At 37.5% G+C, this 19,674-nt stretch overlaps 3 protein-coding genes across 3 annotated transcripts in view; 2 read left to right on the top strand and 1 right to left on the bottom strand.

The window, feature by feature from the left end:
• The window catches only part of LOC127874358 (uncharacterized), a 141,546-nt gene that overhangs the window by 78,970 nt on the left and 42,902 nt on the right, over positions 1-19,674 (bottom strand). The window lies entirely within an intron of this gene.
• Positions 1,105-6,267, top strand: LOC127874391 (uncharacterized). The gene is made up of 4 exons (XM_052418691.1): positions 1,105-1,306; positions 2,195-2,332; positions 2,903-2,983; positions 6,011-6,267. Exons 1-4 carry the CDS (start codon positions 1,262-1,264, stop codon positions 6,251-6,253), a joined length of 507 nt encoding a protein of 168 aa, XP_052274651.1. The 5' UTR covers positions 1,105-1,261; the 3' UTR covers positions 6,254-6,267.
• LOC127874385 (uncharacterized) overlaps positions 8,351-19,674 on the top strand; it is a 14,722-nt gene continuing 3,398 nt past the window's right edge. The window contains exons 1-4 of the mRNA XM_052418679.1: positions 8,351-8,411; positions 8,679-8,791; positions 9,233-9,435; positions 10,657-10,825. Coding sequence (XP_052274639.1) covers position 8,411; positions 8,679-8,791; positions 9,233-9,435; positions 10,657-10,825 — 486 coding nt within the window. The 5' untranslated portion in view covers positions 8,351-8,410. The remainder of the gene's footprint in view (positions 8,412-8,678; positions 8,792-9,232; positions 9,436-10,656; positions 10,826-19,674) is intronic.

Below are 19,674 nucleotides of genomic sequence, written 5' to 3' on the forward strand. Positions count from 1 at the left end.
TAAAAATAACATAATATTTTACTACAAAAATATTTGCAACTTATGGGGAAGTAATAAAGAAGTGCATATTAAATTACTTTAATCAATAGTCAAACAATTGTTGGGCCGTCATGCAGCTTTCATTTTATAGTGGCAAAACAACAATATTATTTGAGTCAGATTATTGAAAGGAAATTAATAACACATGTTTACATTTAATTGAAGACCGTACAATTTTCTCTCTCCCATAGGAGATGGTAGCTGCTTTAGAAAAGGAGGTACAGAAATGGAAGAGCAGATGTGAGAACCTGAAACGTACACTGGCCGAAACAGAGATAAAACTAAGCGAAGCGTTCCGAGAGATTTCAGATCTTCGCATGATGGACCATGATGCGCATCCCATGCTGGCTCCCGCGCCTGAAGTGGATCATAACATCGAGGTAATGAACTCTCATTTGACTGAATTTCGGGCGAAAATTCCTAATACCCAGCGATCTGTAGTGTATGTTCTCCCCTTTTTCACGTTTAATTTCCCCACTGTTGCTTAATTTCAAATAAATGTACCCATTATATTGCCCTGTTTTAGACAAAGCTTCCTCTCCTTTTCTCTATTTATGATAAAAAAAAACTATCCATATTTTTCACTATTTCAGATCATGATCATTAGAAACATATCACTTTTTTTATCTTTCAGAAATAAAGAAATAATTGTCTCCCGTTTCCCTAGTTATAAAGATGACAACCTCTGATACTTTATTTCAGACAAAAATACCCTCTTTACTCATTTCAAACATAACAATAACCATATTTGTTTCTGTTTCACATGAAATTTCATGTTCCTGTATTTCAAGTTTTAAAAATATTCCACTATTTTCCCCTATTTTATTTATAGTGTCTTTTTTTAGAGAGTCCTCTTTGAATCTCTATTTCAGAAAAAAATGCATCTCCTTTTTCTTCTTCATATTAACATTACCCTCATTTCCTCATTTCAGGTGAAATAGCCTATTTGAGAATTTCTTATTCATTATCAAATCCTATATTAAAAAAAAAGCTACATATGACTAATCATTTTATTAATAATGCCTACAGTTGTTAAATTTATAACAATCTGGCTTGCTTAAGTCTAGACCTCAAGGTACAGTTCCAGTTTCTGACGTAAAATCAACAAAACAAGCTAAGCCAGTTAAAACGGAGACCACTGAAAAGCAACCTCAAGCCCAACAAGCACTCCAGGAGACTATTGACTATTGAACCCAAAGAATCATCAAACCAAAAGACCAGCATGAAACCTAAGCCCACACAAGTGAAGGCAAGATACTTAGAACAGGTTTGTTAAATTTTATGTTTATTTTAATTATATGTCACAATACATGTGGCAGATAAAATGCTTGAGTTTAATATTAGTATTAATGTTCAAGAAATAGATGCTTGACAAAAACATCTGTTTTAAATTTCCACCTTTTGTTTTCAACAGCCGCCCAAACTTACTATTACTAGGGTATCTGACAGTTTTAATGAGATTATCTGTTGTGTCTTGCTAATAAAGATGGCAGTGGTGTAGTGGATATAGTGTCCCCCTAGCAATCGGGAGGTCAACAGCTGGAGCCCCACTATGGGAGCTTTTTTTAGATTTTCCGCATAGACACCAAGTGCTGGTTCTAGTCCCAGGAAACGGACTCAAGGTGGCCTCTATTAATCAAAAGGATACCTTTACCCAAACAGAAGACAAAATTAATGGATTTTCTTCATATGTTCTTGTGCACAAAACACATTATAACATCATTGCAGTTTCAGACAAAACATATACACAATATGTTTACAGACTTAAAAGATATGTCTTTACATTATCAACTTCATAACTTTGTGATAAAGAATTAAGAATAATTAATGGAAAAATGTGGATGTATGTTAAACTCTTGCCAACGAAATTGAAACATAACAGCGTTTCAAATGAGCTTGAGGTTTTCTATGCAATCAAGCTACAATAAATAGGTTTAAACTAAAGGTGTGAAAAATTGCTTGTGTTAACCTGTGTCACTTAAACTTTTCCCCCATAAGAAGCCAAGTGAAAATGACAGTCAGGTTTTATGCTGTTTGCTGCTCATCAGTATCTAAGGCTTGGAAATGAAGCTTTTAAACTTGAATCTAGTAAGAAAGGTCTTCAATTAAATTAAACTTCTAAGGGACTACACACACTTCTGTGGTTTGTATTCAGAAGCCGCCTACAGAGAAGCTGCCCCCAATCCAGACGCCTCAGGAGGGGAGCCAACTGGAGGAGGCAGTAAAATATGAGCTGACCAGCAAGCAGTCACGCGAACTCAAGCTGTTCCAGGCAGGGGACATGCAGGGCAAGGTGAGTACCAGGGCCCATAGTTTAGTTTAACCCATTTATGCCTAGCGTCTAGAAAAAAGGCCTTGGCAAACAAACCCAAATGAGATGCCGCATAATGCGGCGTCCCATCAGGGTCTATGCTGTTTGCTTTAAGGAATATCTGTAAGAAATATTTTAAAAATAGAAATAAATATAACAGACATCCCTAATTGTGGTAATTATTGAAAGTGTAAATGATCTTAAAAAGATTCACTGCTCCACAATCAGGGAAGATAAATACAAAAAAATACTGACGTGTAGCCTCTAGTCTAGTGTAAAAAAGAATGTTCAAGGGATGTTGCAGTTTTCCATATAGGCCTAACCAATATATATCTCTAGTTAAAGCATGTGTGCAGAGTATCTTCTCTTGTTTGTGGGGGTGTCAGGAGAATGCTACAGGGTTTGGTACAAAAAATGTTTAAAACAATGTCTTCTCATTATAACACAAGAAGATGACCAGTGTGATGATTGGATTATTTTGCTGATCAAATTATATTTGATGGCATACATATTTTTGGCCACATCTAATCTCTTCTTTTACTCCCCCATTAGCTGAATACCCTTATTATGGAGATAATGGAGTTCATAACAGAGGTGGGCCGACAACTGCAGGGTGACAAGGGTGATGAAGAGGTAGGACATTTTCTGATCCTTGGAAAACTGGTCACGTTCATAAAGTGTCGTCGCGGAAAACTGGTCTTAATGCACGTTCATAAAGTGTCGTCACGGAAAACTGGTCTTAATGCACGTTCATAAAGTGTCATCACGGAAAACTGGTCTTAATGCACGTTCATACAGTGTCGTCACGGAAAACTGATCTTAATGCACGTTCATAAAATGTCATCATGGATTAGCCTGTGCCATCTGCACAGGCTTATCTGGTACGATACTTTTGGCTTTGTTTTATTTTTTGAAAAAAGGATCTTCCTAGAAAAAAATCCAGTTTGGGCGGAAAGTACTGCCCTGATTAGCCTGTACAGCTCATATGGGACGACACTTTTCTCACTTTACTCTCATACATTAAGCCCAATTTTCTCACACTGGGGCTCTGTTTGTCCCTTTGATCCATCTACCAATTCTAATGCTTCCATCCCACTTAAAAAGGTGGTTATAAGTATGGATATGTAAACAACCAAACTTCCAGAAACAAAATTAAAGGAGCCTTTTCACAGATATTGGCATGTATTGAAGTTTGTCATTAAATGCTTTGTATTGATAAATTTAAACATTGGATCTATAAATCTCCATTAAAAAATCTAGAATAAAAGTTTTAAAAAAGAAAAAAATGTAACCCTCAACAGGGCTTGAACCACTGACCCCCGGAGTCCTGGAGTAAAGATTCTCCCATTTAGACCACTTGACCATCCGTGCACATACAATGCGTGATGTATTTTATACTTTATATAAGCAATCCTCGTAGTTAAAAAAAATATAACGACAACAACAGAACTCTCCAAATTATTCAATCGTATTGCGTTGCAATGCTTTATAATTTTCAGGCTTTTATATCGTCAAAGATGAATATAATGGCTATTTTAAAACATTGTAAATGTTCAGTATAACAGTGAATTAAAGACAACTTTTTTAAGGTTGTCAATTTACCAAAACTTGAAAAGGCCCCTTTAATTTGGTTAAATAATTAATACTTTGGTAATAATTAACTTACGCTCATTATTATTCCAGAGATATTCAATTTCTTTATTTCCTGGTGTGGTATTCCAGAAACATCGTAAGTCATTTCTTAAATAATTTCACTTAAGTTCAAAATTACCATTCCTAAAATAACATTGACATAAAAGATGTTATTTTGATGAAATTATTGATGCCAAATTATTGCAATAGGAAATGAAACACTTAAGAAAATTTCCCAATTTAAGGATGAGAATAAAATTTAACTTAAGATGCTTCTGGAATACGACCCCGGGTTCAAGTGATGCAGGAATTTAAGACAAACATATTAAACAATATCCTACGCAAAAAGCTACTCATTGTTTTGACACAATAGAAATCGATAAATTTATGCGTCCATGAAAAAGTCTTTTAGCCCCTGGGACAAGTTATGTCTAAAAAAGATTTTATATAAAACACTCCAGAGGCGTATCCAGAATTTTTTCCGAGGGGGGGCTCAACTGGGGAGGGTGCGGGAGGGGTGTCCCCTTCCGTCGTTGATTTTTTTGAAATGGTACCTTCAAATGATGCAATTTCATGCTATCTAATCAGCATTTTGCATGAAAATAGACATGTACAACAAGAACTTGAGTTCAGACATCAAGTGTAACAGACACACAGACAGACAGACACACAGTGGTAAAAATATGTCTCTCAAACCAGTATTTTGTTTTAATAACATTACTACGCTTGAAAATAATTATAGACACGACTACAATAAGAAAAAAACAAACAGTTTAATGGCATTAAAAAATCTTACTTCAACTGAAATAGTCCAAATTTATGCCTTTTCCGTATATTTTTCGGTACTCTTCATTAAACTTGCGCATAAATTGCAGACCACTGCGCTAGTGTTAACACATAATTTCAAGTATTTTATTTATTTTAAAGAAAATTCGTTTACTTTTTCACGATTCCCAGAATTTTTTGCATGAAACAATCTGTGCGCGCACATCGCAAAAATATGATACATGCCGATATCCACGTGTTCAGTGGGTATACCCTGTCCCGATTTGATGATAATTTTATCAAATCTTTTAATAGTAATATATATGCCAAAATTGTATTGGAATAAATTGCGAACGTTGTTGTTTTGTTTTCAGTTCTTGAGCACTTTTTCATGTCAATGTTGCTCAAAAGAAGATCGACCGTTAAAACAGAAACTTGTTAAATCGTAAATAAAAGTTATAAAAAAGTAAAATTAAACTTTCAGTTTCTCTAAATTTGTCCAGTGAATCGAATTTTCGAAGTTTTGTTGACCTCATGTCTATTGCAATCGAGTACTCTCGCTTTTCGGATGTTACCTCTCGACTCAAGGTAAACAACGCGCGAAGTGTATGTCATTTGCGGATGTGTATGGATCTATTGGCTTTGTGTGGTTAATAAACGCTGTAAATAAACAATTTTGACATGCATTTAACAGGAATGAAATAAATCTTTTTAGGTACATCGTTTATTGCGGATATGTTTGAATTCATTCAGACATTATTTTAGTTGTTTCCTTAACCGCTCGACTGAAGGTAATTGGAGGATATTGTTTTTCACAAGTCCCATGCGGCAGCCATTTGTAAACATTTACCTATAGCTAAATGTATCGATGAATTTCATAAGTTGAATGCATCTCCTTCAGCCAATCAAATAGCGCAGTTTATCACTTAGAGTCAATGAAGCGTGCAGTTTAGCTGGCGAAGGTTAGATCGTCTGTACACATGCCTGGGGGCTAATCACACAAATTGACAGCTGTTAATGGCCTAATTAGGGGCATATGACAGGAAATACACAAGTGGATTGGAACTGTAAGGGGCTCATTTTTTTTTAATCATATCTAGCCAGCCAGCTGGGGGGGGGGGGGGGCTTTAGCCCCCTAGCCCCCCACCTAAATACGCCTCTGCACTCATACGTCAAAAGGGTTTAATTTTCTTAGTCCCACTGTAGTAGTCTGGATGAGCGGACAATTAGAATGTTCATGCCCTGATAAACTTTGCCTTTAAGGGTAACAAAATTCAGGCAATGAAAGCGTTCACGTTCGAGCAGCAGCAAAAGAAGCTTAAGGAGACAAAGGACGCGAAAGAGGAGGAATGGGGGCACAAGAAAAGTCAAGTGTTCTTTTGTGGGCAGACAGCAGTTACCAAACTGAGAGAGGCGTTCGAGACATTGTACAGCTCCCTTAATCTTCATGTAGGCCTTACTCTTTTGAGAGAGATTTATTTTATAAATAATTGTCTCGCGTTCTGAGAAAACTGGGCATAATGCATGTGCATAAAGTGTCGTCCCAGAACAGGGACGACACTTTCCGCTTTTCTGGTATTTTTTGTGTAAAGGAAGTCTCTTCTTACCGAAAATCTTGTTTAGGCGGAAAGTGTCGTCCCTGATTACCATGTGATGACTGCACACGCTAATCTGGGACGACACTTTACGCACATGTATTATGCCCAGTTTTCTCAGAATGCGACACAATTATGATTAGCCCTTTACTACTGACATATGTATTTTTACACATTTGTAGTCTCTTAGAAAGTTAAATTTAAATGAAATAAAGCCTTAGAATCAATAAAAATACCTCAGAGTTGGCATGTATATACAGGCTCAAAATGTCATTAAACCAGGACTGCACGATTTTGTCAAATATTTATGAATTTATATAAATTGTGTAAAAAAAGTATTATACATATATTTCAATATATATTAAAATAAAAGTTAAAAAGAACATGTGTCGAAAAATGCGAAATAAGCCAGATATTTAATTCTTAAATAGAAAATGTCTGTACAGTCGAATTCGTCAGCTTGTGTATCATGCATGTTTAGTTTTACGGATAATTATAATTTCCTGCAACGATATCTATTCATATGACACACGAACATTCACACAAATAGTTATTAAAAGACGAATGCTTCAGTTATTGTAGGAAAATATGTACGAAATATCTTCGTCACAATCGGCTAGGGGCGCTAATTTATCTTTGCTACATTTTACAAAATTTGTGTTGAATGTTTAATTTTTCTTGCCTATTTTGTGTTATTGTAACATATTTGTATCAATATATTACAATTAAACACATATAAAAATCGTACAGTCCCGCTTTAACATATTGTCTTGAACAAATATATATTCAATTAACCCATTTATGCCTAGCGTTTAGAAAAAGGCCTTGGCAAACAGTGTAGATCTAGATGAGACACCGAATGCGGCGTCTCATCTGTGTCTGCGCTGTTTGCTTAAAAGAATTTCTGTAAGAAATATTCTTTTATTTATTTTGTGGTTTTTCTAACAATCGCGCAGACTTTTGCTGTTCGAGTTTTGGTTAACGCGTATTATCTTCAATTTTACAAGACGACAGCGATTACACGGTTTATTGCTTTATTGATAACCGTTACACTACAGTCACTTATTAATATCTTAGTTAGAAGGTGATTTTTCAAGCGGTTCCGTAGTGAAGTGGTTACACGCTCGCTTCACATGTGAGAGGCCCAAGGTTCGAGCCCCAGTAGAATCAAATCATTTTATTTGTGTGCTATGTTAACTTTTTTATGTAGTCATTTTAGTTTAAATAAATCTGCTGTTTTATTGTAACCATTTTTGTTTTTATTATGCACATGAAATATATGTGTGTGAGGGTGGGGTGGGGGGTTCGTAAACACATTAAAACTCTCACAGTGTTTTTATATCAATGAGTACTCAACCCCTATCATAAATGAGCAACGTAAGAATAAGTTCAGAATCATCTCCCCTTGAAGTTGCGAAAAATATGAAATTACGCTTACAAGATGAAGCAGATTTTTTAAAACCTACACAGTTCTGTTCCATTAATGAAAACTGCACACGGATGCCAGTGAAAAAAGGAAACCAATGTAAATAAAATGAACTATGAAATATTTGGGGGTTAACACAACATCATAGATAATTGTTATTTGGGAGTTTTAACACAACATCACAGATAATGGTTATTTGGGGGTTATAACACAAAATCATAGATAATGGTAATACCAGTATCGTTTTCTATTTTGTTTAAAATAATCGGCCAATATATTAATATCTATTAATATATTAATAATATCTATTAATATATTAATAATATATATTAATATATTAATAACAGTAGAAAAAAAATCGTTCCATGTAACTTCATTGAGTTCCTTTTACACTGAAATTCCCGACGCCCTTTGATGCTTTGCATCAATACTTAACTAGTTTTTCTTCACAAATGCTACTTAAATTAGTCATATAGCGATTGATATGAAACAAAGACGGTCTTCAGACGTCAATCTGAATACAAAAACTTTACGTCCCTATATCTCTGACGTTACGCCGTTGTAATTGACGTCATTGACTTCGCGCGTCATGGTAACAAGGTTGAGCATGTTTTGTCCAGTTGGGCCAATATCAGATGGGTAAGTATTAATTTATTTATTGTAAGCTTAACAATCTATTATAGCATATATGCGCATGGAATGAAATCATCATCATTCCAATCTGTGCCAATAATTACGTCATAAATGTATGTACATTTGTCGAAGGAAGAAACAGCCACTGGTAGAAGAATGTTGTTTATAATATCATACTCGAATTGTTTTTGTCATATTTACACTTCATATGAAATATATTATTTTTATCCAATCGGTTAACATGTCCCTTTAAAATGCGGTTCCGTTGCCTAGGTAGTGCCGACATCGAGCCAGGCGCTCATACTTAAGAAAAGCGTACTGACCGAGGATGAAGTGCGACCGACGTCGTCGGGCCATCGGCCGGGATCTCAGTGCTCTGTGCCGACAGATGTGAGGAAATATTGAAAGTGATTCGTATAATGATGCTGATAATGATGGAGATAGTGAAGATGTTGATGGTTTTGGTTTTACTACAACTTCTACTACTACTGCCACTGCTACTACTATTGTTGCTTTTGCTGCTGCTGCTTTATTTGCATGGTTAAATTGGTGTTTAATTGAAAACTAGTTTTTCGCTTTAATTTTGCAGTGTTAGTTGTATTTTATTCAGTACAATAACACTCAACGTGCGCGTGAAATCGTAATGTTTCTGCTGTTGCTATGTTTATAAATCGGCTCCCCTATGCGCGTTACGTTTTACTAACCACCACTGACAACTTCAATACTATATACAGTGTTATAATTTATAAGTCTAATATCAGTATAATAACATTTAATGTGCTCTTGTATTTTTAATTGTTGCTGTTTTTCTTTTCGGGATCGGGTCCCCAGTGCGCGTCCCGTACCTCGGTCCACTGCAGCATCGTGACCGTCTTCAATTTAGGGCAGGTGCTGGTGGGCGTGGGAAGGGACATGCCGGACCGGGACGCTGTGCAGGCCCTTGGCGCGAGTCTGCGCAACTTTTCAAACATCAAACTGTACCAAGGGGTTACACCAGCATCCTCGCATTCGATCCAGACTCGAAATCCTATTTGGTAACCGAACAACGAATTGTACCCGACTCACAATTTGAGAACGAGTTCCGCGTGCACGAAAATGTTTTGTCAGCTGAGCACACGAGCTTATCGTGACATTATTTTAAATAAACTTTACTTAATAAAGCTCAATTGGTCATTGTCGGATCTGTTTGTACTCAAATGTACCCCGGGTACGGAAAATACACTAAAACGTAACGGGGACTTTAAACGCTAAATTGGTCGTTGTCGGCTATTTAAGTCAAATTAACAATATTCATATTTATGTTAATATTCTGTAAGATGGCATTAATATTATCGAAACTCCTACTCAAAAAAGCATGATGAGGCAGGTTTTGTTCAAAGAGATTTTTTTCGAATTTTGTAGCGCGTTTAACGACATCGAATTTTGGGCGGGAATAAAACTCGGGTACAGTCTAAATTTGCCGGGTATGTGTTAGTATATTTTCCGTACCCGGGGGACATTTAAAGGGATCTTTTCACGCTTTGGTAAATTGACAAAATTGAAAAAAGTTGTTTCAGATTCGCAAATTTTCGTTTTAGTTATGATATTTGTGAGGAAACAGTAATACTGAACATTTACCATGGTCTAATAGAGCCATTATATGCATCTTTTGACGATTTTAAAACCTAAAAATTATAAAGCGTTGCAACGCGAAACAATTGAATAATTTGGAGAGTTCTGTTTTTGTCGTTAAATTTTGTGAAACTACGAAGATTGCTTATATAAGGTATAAAATACGTTCGGCATGTGTACTCGGCGGAATAGCTCAGTAGGCTAAAGCGTTTTTACTTCAGGACTCTGGCAGGACTCCAGGGGTCACTGGTTCGAAACCTGGTCCGCGCAATGTTGTTTTCCTTTTTTAAATTTTATTCTTGATTTTTTACTGGAGCTTTTACGATCCAATGTTTACATTTATCGATATAAAGCATTTAATGAATAAGTTAAAAAATGCCAAAATCTGTGAAAAGGCCCCTTTAAGTAGTACCCGAGCCGACAATGACAAATCGAGCCTTATAAGAGGAAATGCATATTATTTTATCTTTTAACGCAAGTATTTGAAATTAACGCACGTTTTTTCCACGCGTTACCATTTAATATGTTTGCATCATGTTAAATGTCCGCCCCTTAAAATAGTTTTTCTAAAACAATTTAGTTACGTAACTGTGTTGTTTTCCTGTTTTAAGTCCCTTAATCCGGTCCAGCTCTCATGGTTTCAGTGACGCGGCAACGCCGAATGATCTAGCTTGCCCGGACGCCAATGTCATTCGCAGTGACAAAATCTACCAGATCGCCTCAAGTCTGCACATGCGCAATGATACACCACCCAGTTGTCCGAACGCCGCAGTTTTAAGTTTCTGGAACAACGAAAACGTGTCCCACTCGGAGGTAAAATTGTTAGATTTCACTTACACGATCACGTCTTGTGACATTCTTTTCCGAGTGTTTGATTATGTTCGCAAACCTTATTTAATGATATGAGGTTAGTTTAAAGAAAGAACTTAATTTTTTCGACCGGCTACAGCTGGTACTATAGGTGACTTAAATCATAAAATGTATTATAATTGCAAAGACGAACCTTGATCAAATATATACCTCATACTACGTAAATAATAATTTTATAATAACAAAATACATATGTATTAGCTAACTACAATAACTACTGTTGCTGCTGCTAGTACTGCTAGTATTACTTTTAATAATAATTATGAGCAAAATAAAATAAAGAATGTTGCTACAAAAAACAACCAGTACATCGGTTTAACTCCCATTGCTTCAACCGCTATTGATGCTGTTGCTGCTATTACTACTACCCCTCCTATAACCACTACTTATAAAAACACGAACAGGTGCAGTACCTAATACAGACTCAACTCAACATTCCCGTACAAAGTATCCAATTCGATCTCCTCGATATCCGGTCGGCGCGACCAGGAATGAACTCCCGCTTGGTCGTCGAATTTTGTACTTCAGCGGATATGGCAAAAGCTATACAGTCTAGACTTCAAGTGGGCACGGACCGGCTGGTGTTTTACCAGCACGATGGCGTCACTAGACGGAAAATCGCGGCCTATAGAAACTACACGGAGGTTGTTCACGCCCATGTCGTGGTAGCGGCGTCTGCTGATAACGCAGTGCGCGGGAAACTTAAACACGCAGTTTCCAGCGGTCTGTCACTCAAGACCTTAAAGCTACATGTATCATGAAAATAACTAAATGGAAGTGACATTTGAAACTATGTGACTATGTCGTTATGTTAATTTAGGTCGTTTGGGATATGTACAATAGCATGTACCAAAGGTGCCTCAATTTTTTGAGTAAGGTACAGATTCAAGTGGTATACTTACATAAACGCCATTTCAATTCAAACATCCACATACATTTATGCCACTCTAAGGCTATCACTCACCACTTCCTCGCTCATTGACACTACTGTGTCCCTGATGCTTATTGTTGTCCTATGAATATCAATATTTATTCCATGCTTCCACATGAAGTCCAGTCCCAAAAGCATGCTGTCTTCTATTGGCGCTACATACATTTTCTCAGTGAATGTCTGACCCCTAATCTCAATCTTGACGGGGCCAACAATTGCGCCTTTCATACACAAATCCAGACCGGCGGTCATAACCGACACCTGTTCTAATACCGGTTTGTCACCTGGTAATTTTACGAACACCCTATCCGACACCAAAGTCACCTCAGCTGCTGTGTCAATAACAGCTTGCACAACAAGGCCATCACCCAATGTCACGTTTATACGGAACATTGAGTCAGATCTTATCTGACATACAACAACAGATTTGCCCTTTTCCTTTGGGGTCATGTTAGGACCACTTACACTGACCCCCTGCCGTTTAAATCTGCAAACCTTACTGTTTTGCCTTACTTTGGGCCTAGTGTTTTCCCCTGCTCATCGTGTGTGGCATTCGGGCAATCTTTCTTCATATGCCCAAACCCATTACATTCAAAACACCGGTCATTTTGGACAGGTGACGGTGTCCTACTACGGACATTCTCGCTTAAAATGTCCGCTCTCGTTGCAATTGTAGCATTACCGGCTTGGGGAAGACGTTGAGCTTCTACTCGGCCTTGCCAGTAGCTTGTCCAACTTCCCCATAACCGCATCTAACTTCTCCTCCAACCTTCCAACTCGTTTATCCAGAGCGTAAACCCTACCATTGATCTTGCTCTGATCTCCAACCCTCGTTTGCGCCAATTGCACAGCCTCTGCACATGTCATCTTTTTCTCCGCCTTTGGCCGTCTATAAATCAGGCAATGCGTGTGGATTGCCCACTTCATTTTATCTATAGCCTGCTCTATAGATTGTGGTCGTTGGTTAATCACCTGTTCTCCCGCCTCTTTCTCTCGGGTCCCGATACAAAACCGCAATATGGCCTGTTGGGTCATGGAGGCATCCGGCAGTTCCCGGAATGCCTTACCGGCCAACGTAAATACCCTATCAGCCCACTCATCAAGGGACTCCTCCTCTCTCTGTGTCGCACTCGAGAAAGTTACCATTGCCGTCTTCGGCAATTCACGGTAACCGAACCGCCTCTCCAGTTTTTCCACCACTGCCGCATAGGTCATTTCTGTATGCCTATCCGTAGTAAGTGCATAGAACTCACTTGCCCTATCTGTCAAACACAAACAGAGATAATTTCTCTTTTCCTCCTCCGTCCATTCGAAGATTGAAGCAAACTTCCCGAACTTTGTCAGGAAAGCCTGCCAACTCACTTTGCCATCATACGTTAATGATTTGGGCAAAGATTGAAGCCTCGCCCTTTGTTGCCCCACCCCAGCTCCTCCCATATTGCCCCAATTTGCCGGAGCAATATTTCTTCGAGCGCCCTGTGCCCCTTCCCTGGCCTCCGGCCTCAAGGGCGTATCATGCGTTGGTACCCTTTCTGGCACCACCTGTAGCGTAGCCCCATACCCCTGCGGTATTGGCGCCATGGGTGGGTACATATAACCCACTTGCCCTCCTATCCAAGCATTAAGATAAGGATGACCTGGCTGCCAACTACCAGGATGCATTCCCGGATACATGGGCATGGGGTACCCCGGGTACTGCCCCCCACTTTCCATCTCGCTTTCCTGACCCGGGTTCATCCCCGATTGCATCGGCGTAAAACCCAAGTATGAATAGCCACTACCCTCAACCTTTCCATTTCTACCCAGGTACATTCCCGAATGCGTCGGCATAGGCGGGTACCCCGGATATGGCTGCTCACCGCTCTCATACCAACCCTCCTTATACATAGGCCGTGCCCCAGACTCTCTACTTTTAAAAGAGTGGAATGGGGTCGACGGTAGTCCACTCAACCGAGCTAGATTGATGAACGTTGTCAACCTTTGGATGTTTCTTTGACATCGTCAACTTGCTCTTTCGTCTGTACCTCAGCCTCAAACTCACTTTTCTCCGTTTCCGATTTGCTGCCGCGAACCATGCTCCAGAGCTCCTCGGATTCCCGAAAATGTGGGATTCGAGTTAGTAGCTCCCTTGTCATACGACCTTTACTGTCCCGAATATGTATAAAATCGTCATTTATTGTAGAATAGACACTACAACAAGATCTATTCTTACGTTTTGTCGCTGCCTTTCGTCACTTGCGTACAGGATCACCAGGATTATATTGGCTTTTCCAAGCAGATCGTTTAAACGTCTATGTACAGGGAATAGCAGAACCGGAACTGGAGACCTCTTCCCAGCAGCCACTGCAGGACGGGTCAGGACGGGCTAGTCGAACCGGTGTTTACCACATTGTGGACCGCAGCAACCCACTATTATTGGTTTCGATTGAAGAGGCAAAAGAAAGGTTACCTTTTCATCTGAAAACAGTTTACTTCATTGTTAGATTGGTAGTTAGATGACTTCCCGCAAAAAGTTAAAAATACATCTCCTTTTGAAGAACGTTGCTTACATCTTTAACAAGTAATAATATTTAAGTCAAGACGGCAAGTTGAGTCGGTCTCAACTGAAATTAGATTTAAAGGGATCTTTTAACAGATTTTGGCATGTATTAAAGTTTATCATTAAATGTTTTTTATTATGCCACGACAGCGCATTTACGTTGGAGACGCTGACATGATATTTTTAAGTGTTATCGGATACCCATCCGATAACAGTTTTAAGCTCCGCCCATCAATATCCGTTTTAAAACTCTGCCCATATTTTGTTTACTTAATGATTTTTTTTAGCGTTCCAAGTTTTAGCCCCGCCCATTCTGAGAACTATTTTTTGTAGGCGTGGTATGTCGCTTCTTTGATTTAAATGGAAACAAACAGCGATTCATATTTTATTCAGAAGTTTGAACATTAATAAACAATAAGTTGTTTCTTTAAACAAAACTAACACTTTATTAAGTATATATCTATAGTGAAATTAAATGAGCGTTAATCAATGGAAAAAATTTAAACAAATACAAATGTGCACCGCTAGCCTACCATTCATTGGCTGCAGATGAGATGAACACAATTTAAAACAGTAATGATAAACATTTAAAACGTAACACAAATATTCTTAACACGTTTTAAATAAAATATGACAGATTTGATCAAGTTAAAGAAGAATTTATGCACATAATCACTAAACATCTCGTCTAAGATTATATAAAAAAAAAACAGCTAATACTTTACAAATGCTTTCCTTTTTTGTGTCATTCTTATAAAAAGCAAGGCAAACAGGTGAATAGCATACACAATGAATTAACATTGACAAAGTAAAATAATTAATACTTGATTGAGATGCTTTGCAAATGCCTGCCATGCCTAATAATACATGACAATTTCAATTTTTAAGTGTCTGAAATCAAACCTTCACAAAAAATGATTCTATCTCCACAACCAAACAGGAAATTTGTGTGGTCAACCTGAAAATAAAATAGAGATTTCTTTAGAAAAAAACATCATCAAACATTCATTGCATAACTGCTTTAACCCTTTCAGTGCTGGAACCGAATTTTGAAGGCCTTTGCAAACAGTTTGGATCCGACTGTTTGCTATTCTGATAGTAATCTTTGAAAAAAATGAAGAAAGGCTTATTTTATAAATTCAGCAGACGACATTTTAGCAGACGACAAATTTCCCAGCATGCAAAGAGTTAAAAATAAAAATCCAGATATATAATTTGTATTAAAATTGAAACTTTATAAATATAGTGACATATAGATTTATAACATGTTCAGATAAAACAATTACATAAATACTCTCAAAAATCAATTTGTCGACACAAAAGTATTACCTTTCCGACAAATTAATTAGATGGGTTGATGTGAAGCTGTGCCGGGATGCAGTTGGGGGGGGAATATCTCGAGTTGGTTGAGAGGCAGAGAAAGACTCGGACAAGTGCAACTGACGAGGGTAGAACTGTGCCGCCAAGAATTTTGGTAGATATCATCACCAACGGCAAGCCTCGCCTTTTCCTACGCCATATCAGACTCGTCTTATATCACATGATATCAAAAGTCACCAACCATATATTCTCTATATATTGATCAATTTAAACATTGGATCTAAAAGCTGCAAAAAAAACCAAGAATAACATTAAAGAAAGAAAAAAGTAACCCTCAACAGGGCTCGAACCACTGACACCTGGAGTACAAGTCTAAGGCTTAGACCATTCAGCCATCCGTGCTCATAAAATGAATGATGTATTTTATACTTTATATAAGCAATCCTCGTAGTGTCACAACATATAACGACAACAACAGAACTATCTTAATTAGTAAATCGTTGTACGTTGCAACGCTTTATTATTTTCAGGTTTTTAAATCGTCAAATGATGCATATAATGGATTTTTAGCGAATTGTAAATGTTCAGTATTACCGTTTTCTCATAACAATCATAACTACAACGAAAATGTGCGTATCTGATTCATTTTTTTTAATTTGTCAATTTACCAAAACTTGCAAAGGCCCCATTAATATTATACTGCTGTAAACTATTTATTGTTGATGTATGTTTAAGGAAATTACTATGTGATATTATTTTGCATTATTTACCGCAAAACGAACACTATAAATCAAATGAGACATTTTGAGACCGAAACCTAAATGTTCTTGCGTTTAAAAAACTACATGTTTATGTATATTTGATTAAATGGTGACTGCAAAATTGCTAACAACCCCTATTACTTTATTGTTTTCGTAAATAATTAAAGATGCAATATTTCTGAAATAAAAACGCCATCATTTCGAAGAACCGGTACTTAAAAATAATTTACGAGGATGAATCAACACGGAAAATTCACTTAATGTGTATAAACAGGTCACTTGAAGAGATAAATGTGACCAATAGCTGGAATTGCTCTACTTACTAATCGAATGTGGAAAGAGAAAAAAAAATGTTTTAATTTTGTTTAATTTATCCATTTGCCAGACCTACTCTATAAATGAGAATAAATGATAAATGACTGATATATTTACCCATAATAGCAGTTTGCAGGTACGTTTACGCCTGGTGATTAAAAAAATAGGATATTAATATTATCTACATGATTTCGTGGAAGCAGCCTGACAAATTAAGCGCCTCTGTCAGAACAATTTCAAGTTCGAGAACGATTTTATAATACAAAAAGTGTATTGATAGCTGTGAGCGCTCCGCGATATTTTGCAACGGGTGGCAAACACGCGAACCGTCTGTTCTTTTCGGGGTAGGTTTTATTTACGCCACACTCACATTTGTCATGTATGTAGCCGGAAACTGTTCCACAGTACAACTCCGCTAATTTAGTTCACCTGCCAAGCGATCCTTATGCACCAATCAACATGCCATACACCGCGTGGTCGAACAATTTTGTGTTGATCAGCCTTTACACGGACATTTCAGCTCTCTATTTCACGAGCTAGTGAATGAAGCGGTGCCAGATAGAAACGTGCCGGAGTTAAGGAGAGCGTACTTATCAGCGGTAGTGTGGGTCGATTCATTAGTTTGCGTCGTTTTGAATGGACTGAAACAATAAGGGCTTTCGAATGACAATGTCGTTCCTCTTCTCGGCTATCACGGAAACTGACGATTTGGATATCGAGCTATCCTCGGAACCAGTCAAATCTCTGCGCTGATGTTGTGAATCTGGAAGCAGCATTTTCAAATTTCTAACGAGCCACGCATGCGCCGATGATGATTCAGATCACAGGCCTCACCGACAGCGGACTCAAAGATGGTAGAATTCGCTGACGCAAGTAGCTCGTGTACCAACCACTGTGCTTATCGGACAGCCAACCACCAAAAGACGATAACCATCACTATATATCTATTAGCTCCCCTATGTTCTCATACCAACATACATACCAGTGGCCATGCTCTACATCCTGCTCCAATCACCAGGTGATCTAAAATAATTACAGACAAAAAACATATGTGACATTATATTTGCTCTCAGGTCAGATACAATTAAAGAAATATAAAAGCTGATTAAATTTAACATATGACATGAATTAACTATGTATGTCAATTAGTGAATACATGCGGAATCTCATGTAGAAATAAATAATTCAATAGTACTTCTTTGCTTGGTAAATCGTGGCGATTTCTCGCCAAGGCCAAATCTTCCGGTAACTATAGGTTAAAGTCTCTATAACGCTCAAAATCAACGAAAATTTCGTTAAGTATTTCGTAAAATAAAGTTTACACCTTAACATTCAGTGTTTCATATAGCAATAGCACAAATATCAACGCTAGATGTGGTATGATTACATAGATTTTAGTAGATACAAAATGCTCGTTTTTATTTTTTGTGTGGCCACAATTAATTCCCGCGAATATATCTATTCATACGACACACGAACACCATTTTAGTGTTCATGTGTCGTATGAATAGATATGCAAAACAATAATAAAAACGAGCATTTTGTATCTACAAACATCTATTTTACCAGACCACATCTGACGTTGAAATTTCGGCAATTGCCATCAGGGACACTGATTTTTAATTGTTAAGTTTATTTTACGAACAATTGTACGAAATATTCGTTGATTTTGAACAGTAGTGTTACTTTAAACGGTCTGCACAGGCTATTCTATGAAGACACTTTACCCACATGTACGTGTATAAAGCCCAGTTTTCTCAGAACGAGTCTATTTAATCACCATGCTATTCAGCGATACAACATGAATGCCTCGTACATAATTGTATCAAGGGCTTTCGATTATTTAAATGCAGATAATGCAAAAACTCTTTTCGACATACTTGAATATAGCTGTTCGAGTAATTATGGACTTGTAAAAGGGTGCTGCAAGTAACATAATAGTGTCTAATAGCGTCTGGTTGATGGACGTAATTTACTTTAGGCTATTGGATGAATTTCCCGACTGACACTCTCAATTAAAACCACATATGACCAAAGTCGTCGCAATTTAAATTGGTAATAGTTGGTGGACGTTGCTTAAGTTACATCGTCGATACTCACGTTCGGTGATACCTGCTATTCACCTTGAAATCGGTGTAAGTTGAATTTTGCCTCGCTCTGGAAAAACTGGTCTTGATTCAAGTGCGCACAGCGACGTCCCAGATTAGCCTGTGCAGTCGGTCTGTGATTAGCCTGTGCGGGATTATCTAGAACGAAACTTTACGCACATGCATTAAGCCCCGTTTACCCACAGCGCGGCGCAATTTTAATGGCCGTTTTCAAAAAAGTTTGGGATGTGCGGAATACGCAACATACCGATTTAATGCAACGACATTTTGTGGTTAGTTCTACAATGGATATATGCTACAAATATATAACTATACCAAATCGTTATTTATTTTCCGATTTCCTATGCGGGTTGTTCGAATTTTGTTCGGTTAACATGTTCTTGTTCAAAGCGCATGTTAAGTGTGTTTACGAGATCATGCTTTATGTAAACCGATTCTTAACAAACACAAAAATTAAAAACTGGGAAAACTGGACTTAATGCACGTGCTTCTAGTAGCGTCCCGTGATATTACGTGCGGGCTTCCGTTTAAATGGTATTTTTTGTTGAAATTAGTCTCTTTTGATCAAAAATCAAATTTAGGAGGAAAGTGTCGACCCAAATTAGCCAGAACGAGGCTCAAATACATACCACACGTGACTGTCTTATAAAAAACATAACGGCTAATATGAGGTGCAATTGAATATTTAGCCCACAACAAATCGTCACGTATGATGGATATTTTCCTAAAACAACGTACACATGAGATATTGTTTTAATTCGTATTGAATTCCTGAAATAACATCATCATTTAGGTTGATTTTTAATTAGTATGTCTTT

This window comes from Dreissena polymorpha, chromosome 1 (genome assembly GCF_020536995.1).
Source record: "Dreissena polymorpha isolate Duluth1 chromosome 1, UMN_Dpol_1.0, whole genome shotgun sequence".
NCBI lineage: Eukaryota > Metazoa > Mollusca > Bivalvia > Myida > Dreissenidae > Dreissena > Dreissena polymorpha.

Bases quoted from the DNA above. Each gene is read 5' to 3' on its own strand.
- LOC127874391 (XM_052418691.1), top strand. From the start codon at position 1,262: ATGAAACCTAAGCCCACACAAGTGAAGGCAAGATACTTAGAACAG. The intron at 2,333-2,902 runs GTGAGTACCAGG...CTCCCCCATTAG, and splicing joins CAGGGGACATGCAGGGCAAG to CTGAATACCCTTATTATGGA. The intron at 2,984-6,010 runs GTAGGACATTTT...TTTGCCTTTAAG, and splicing joins GTGACAAGGGTGATGAAGAG to GGTAACAAAATTCAGGCAAT.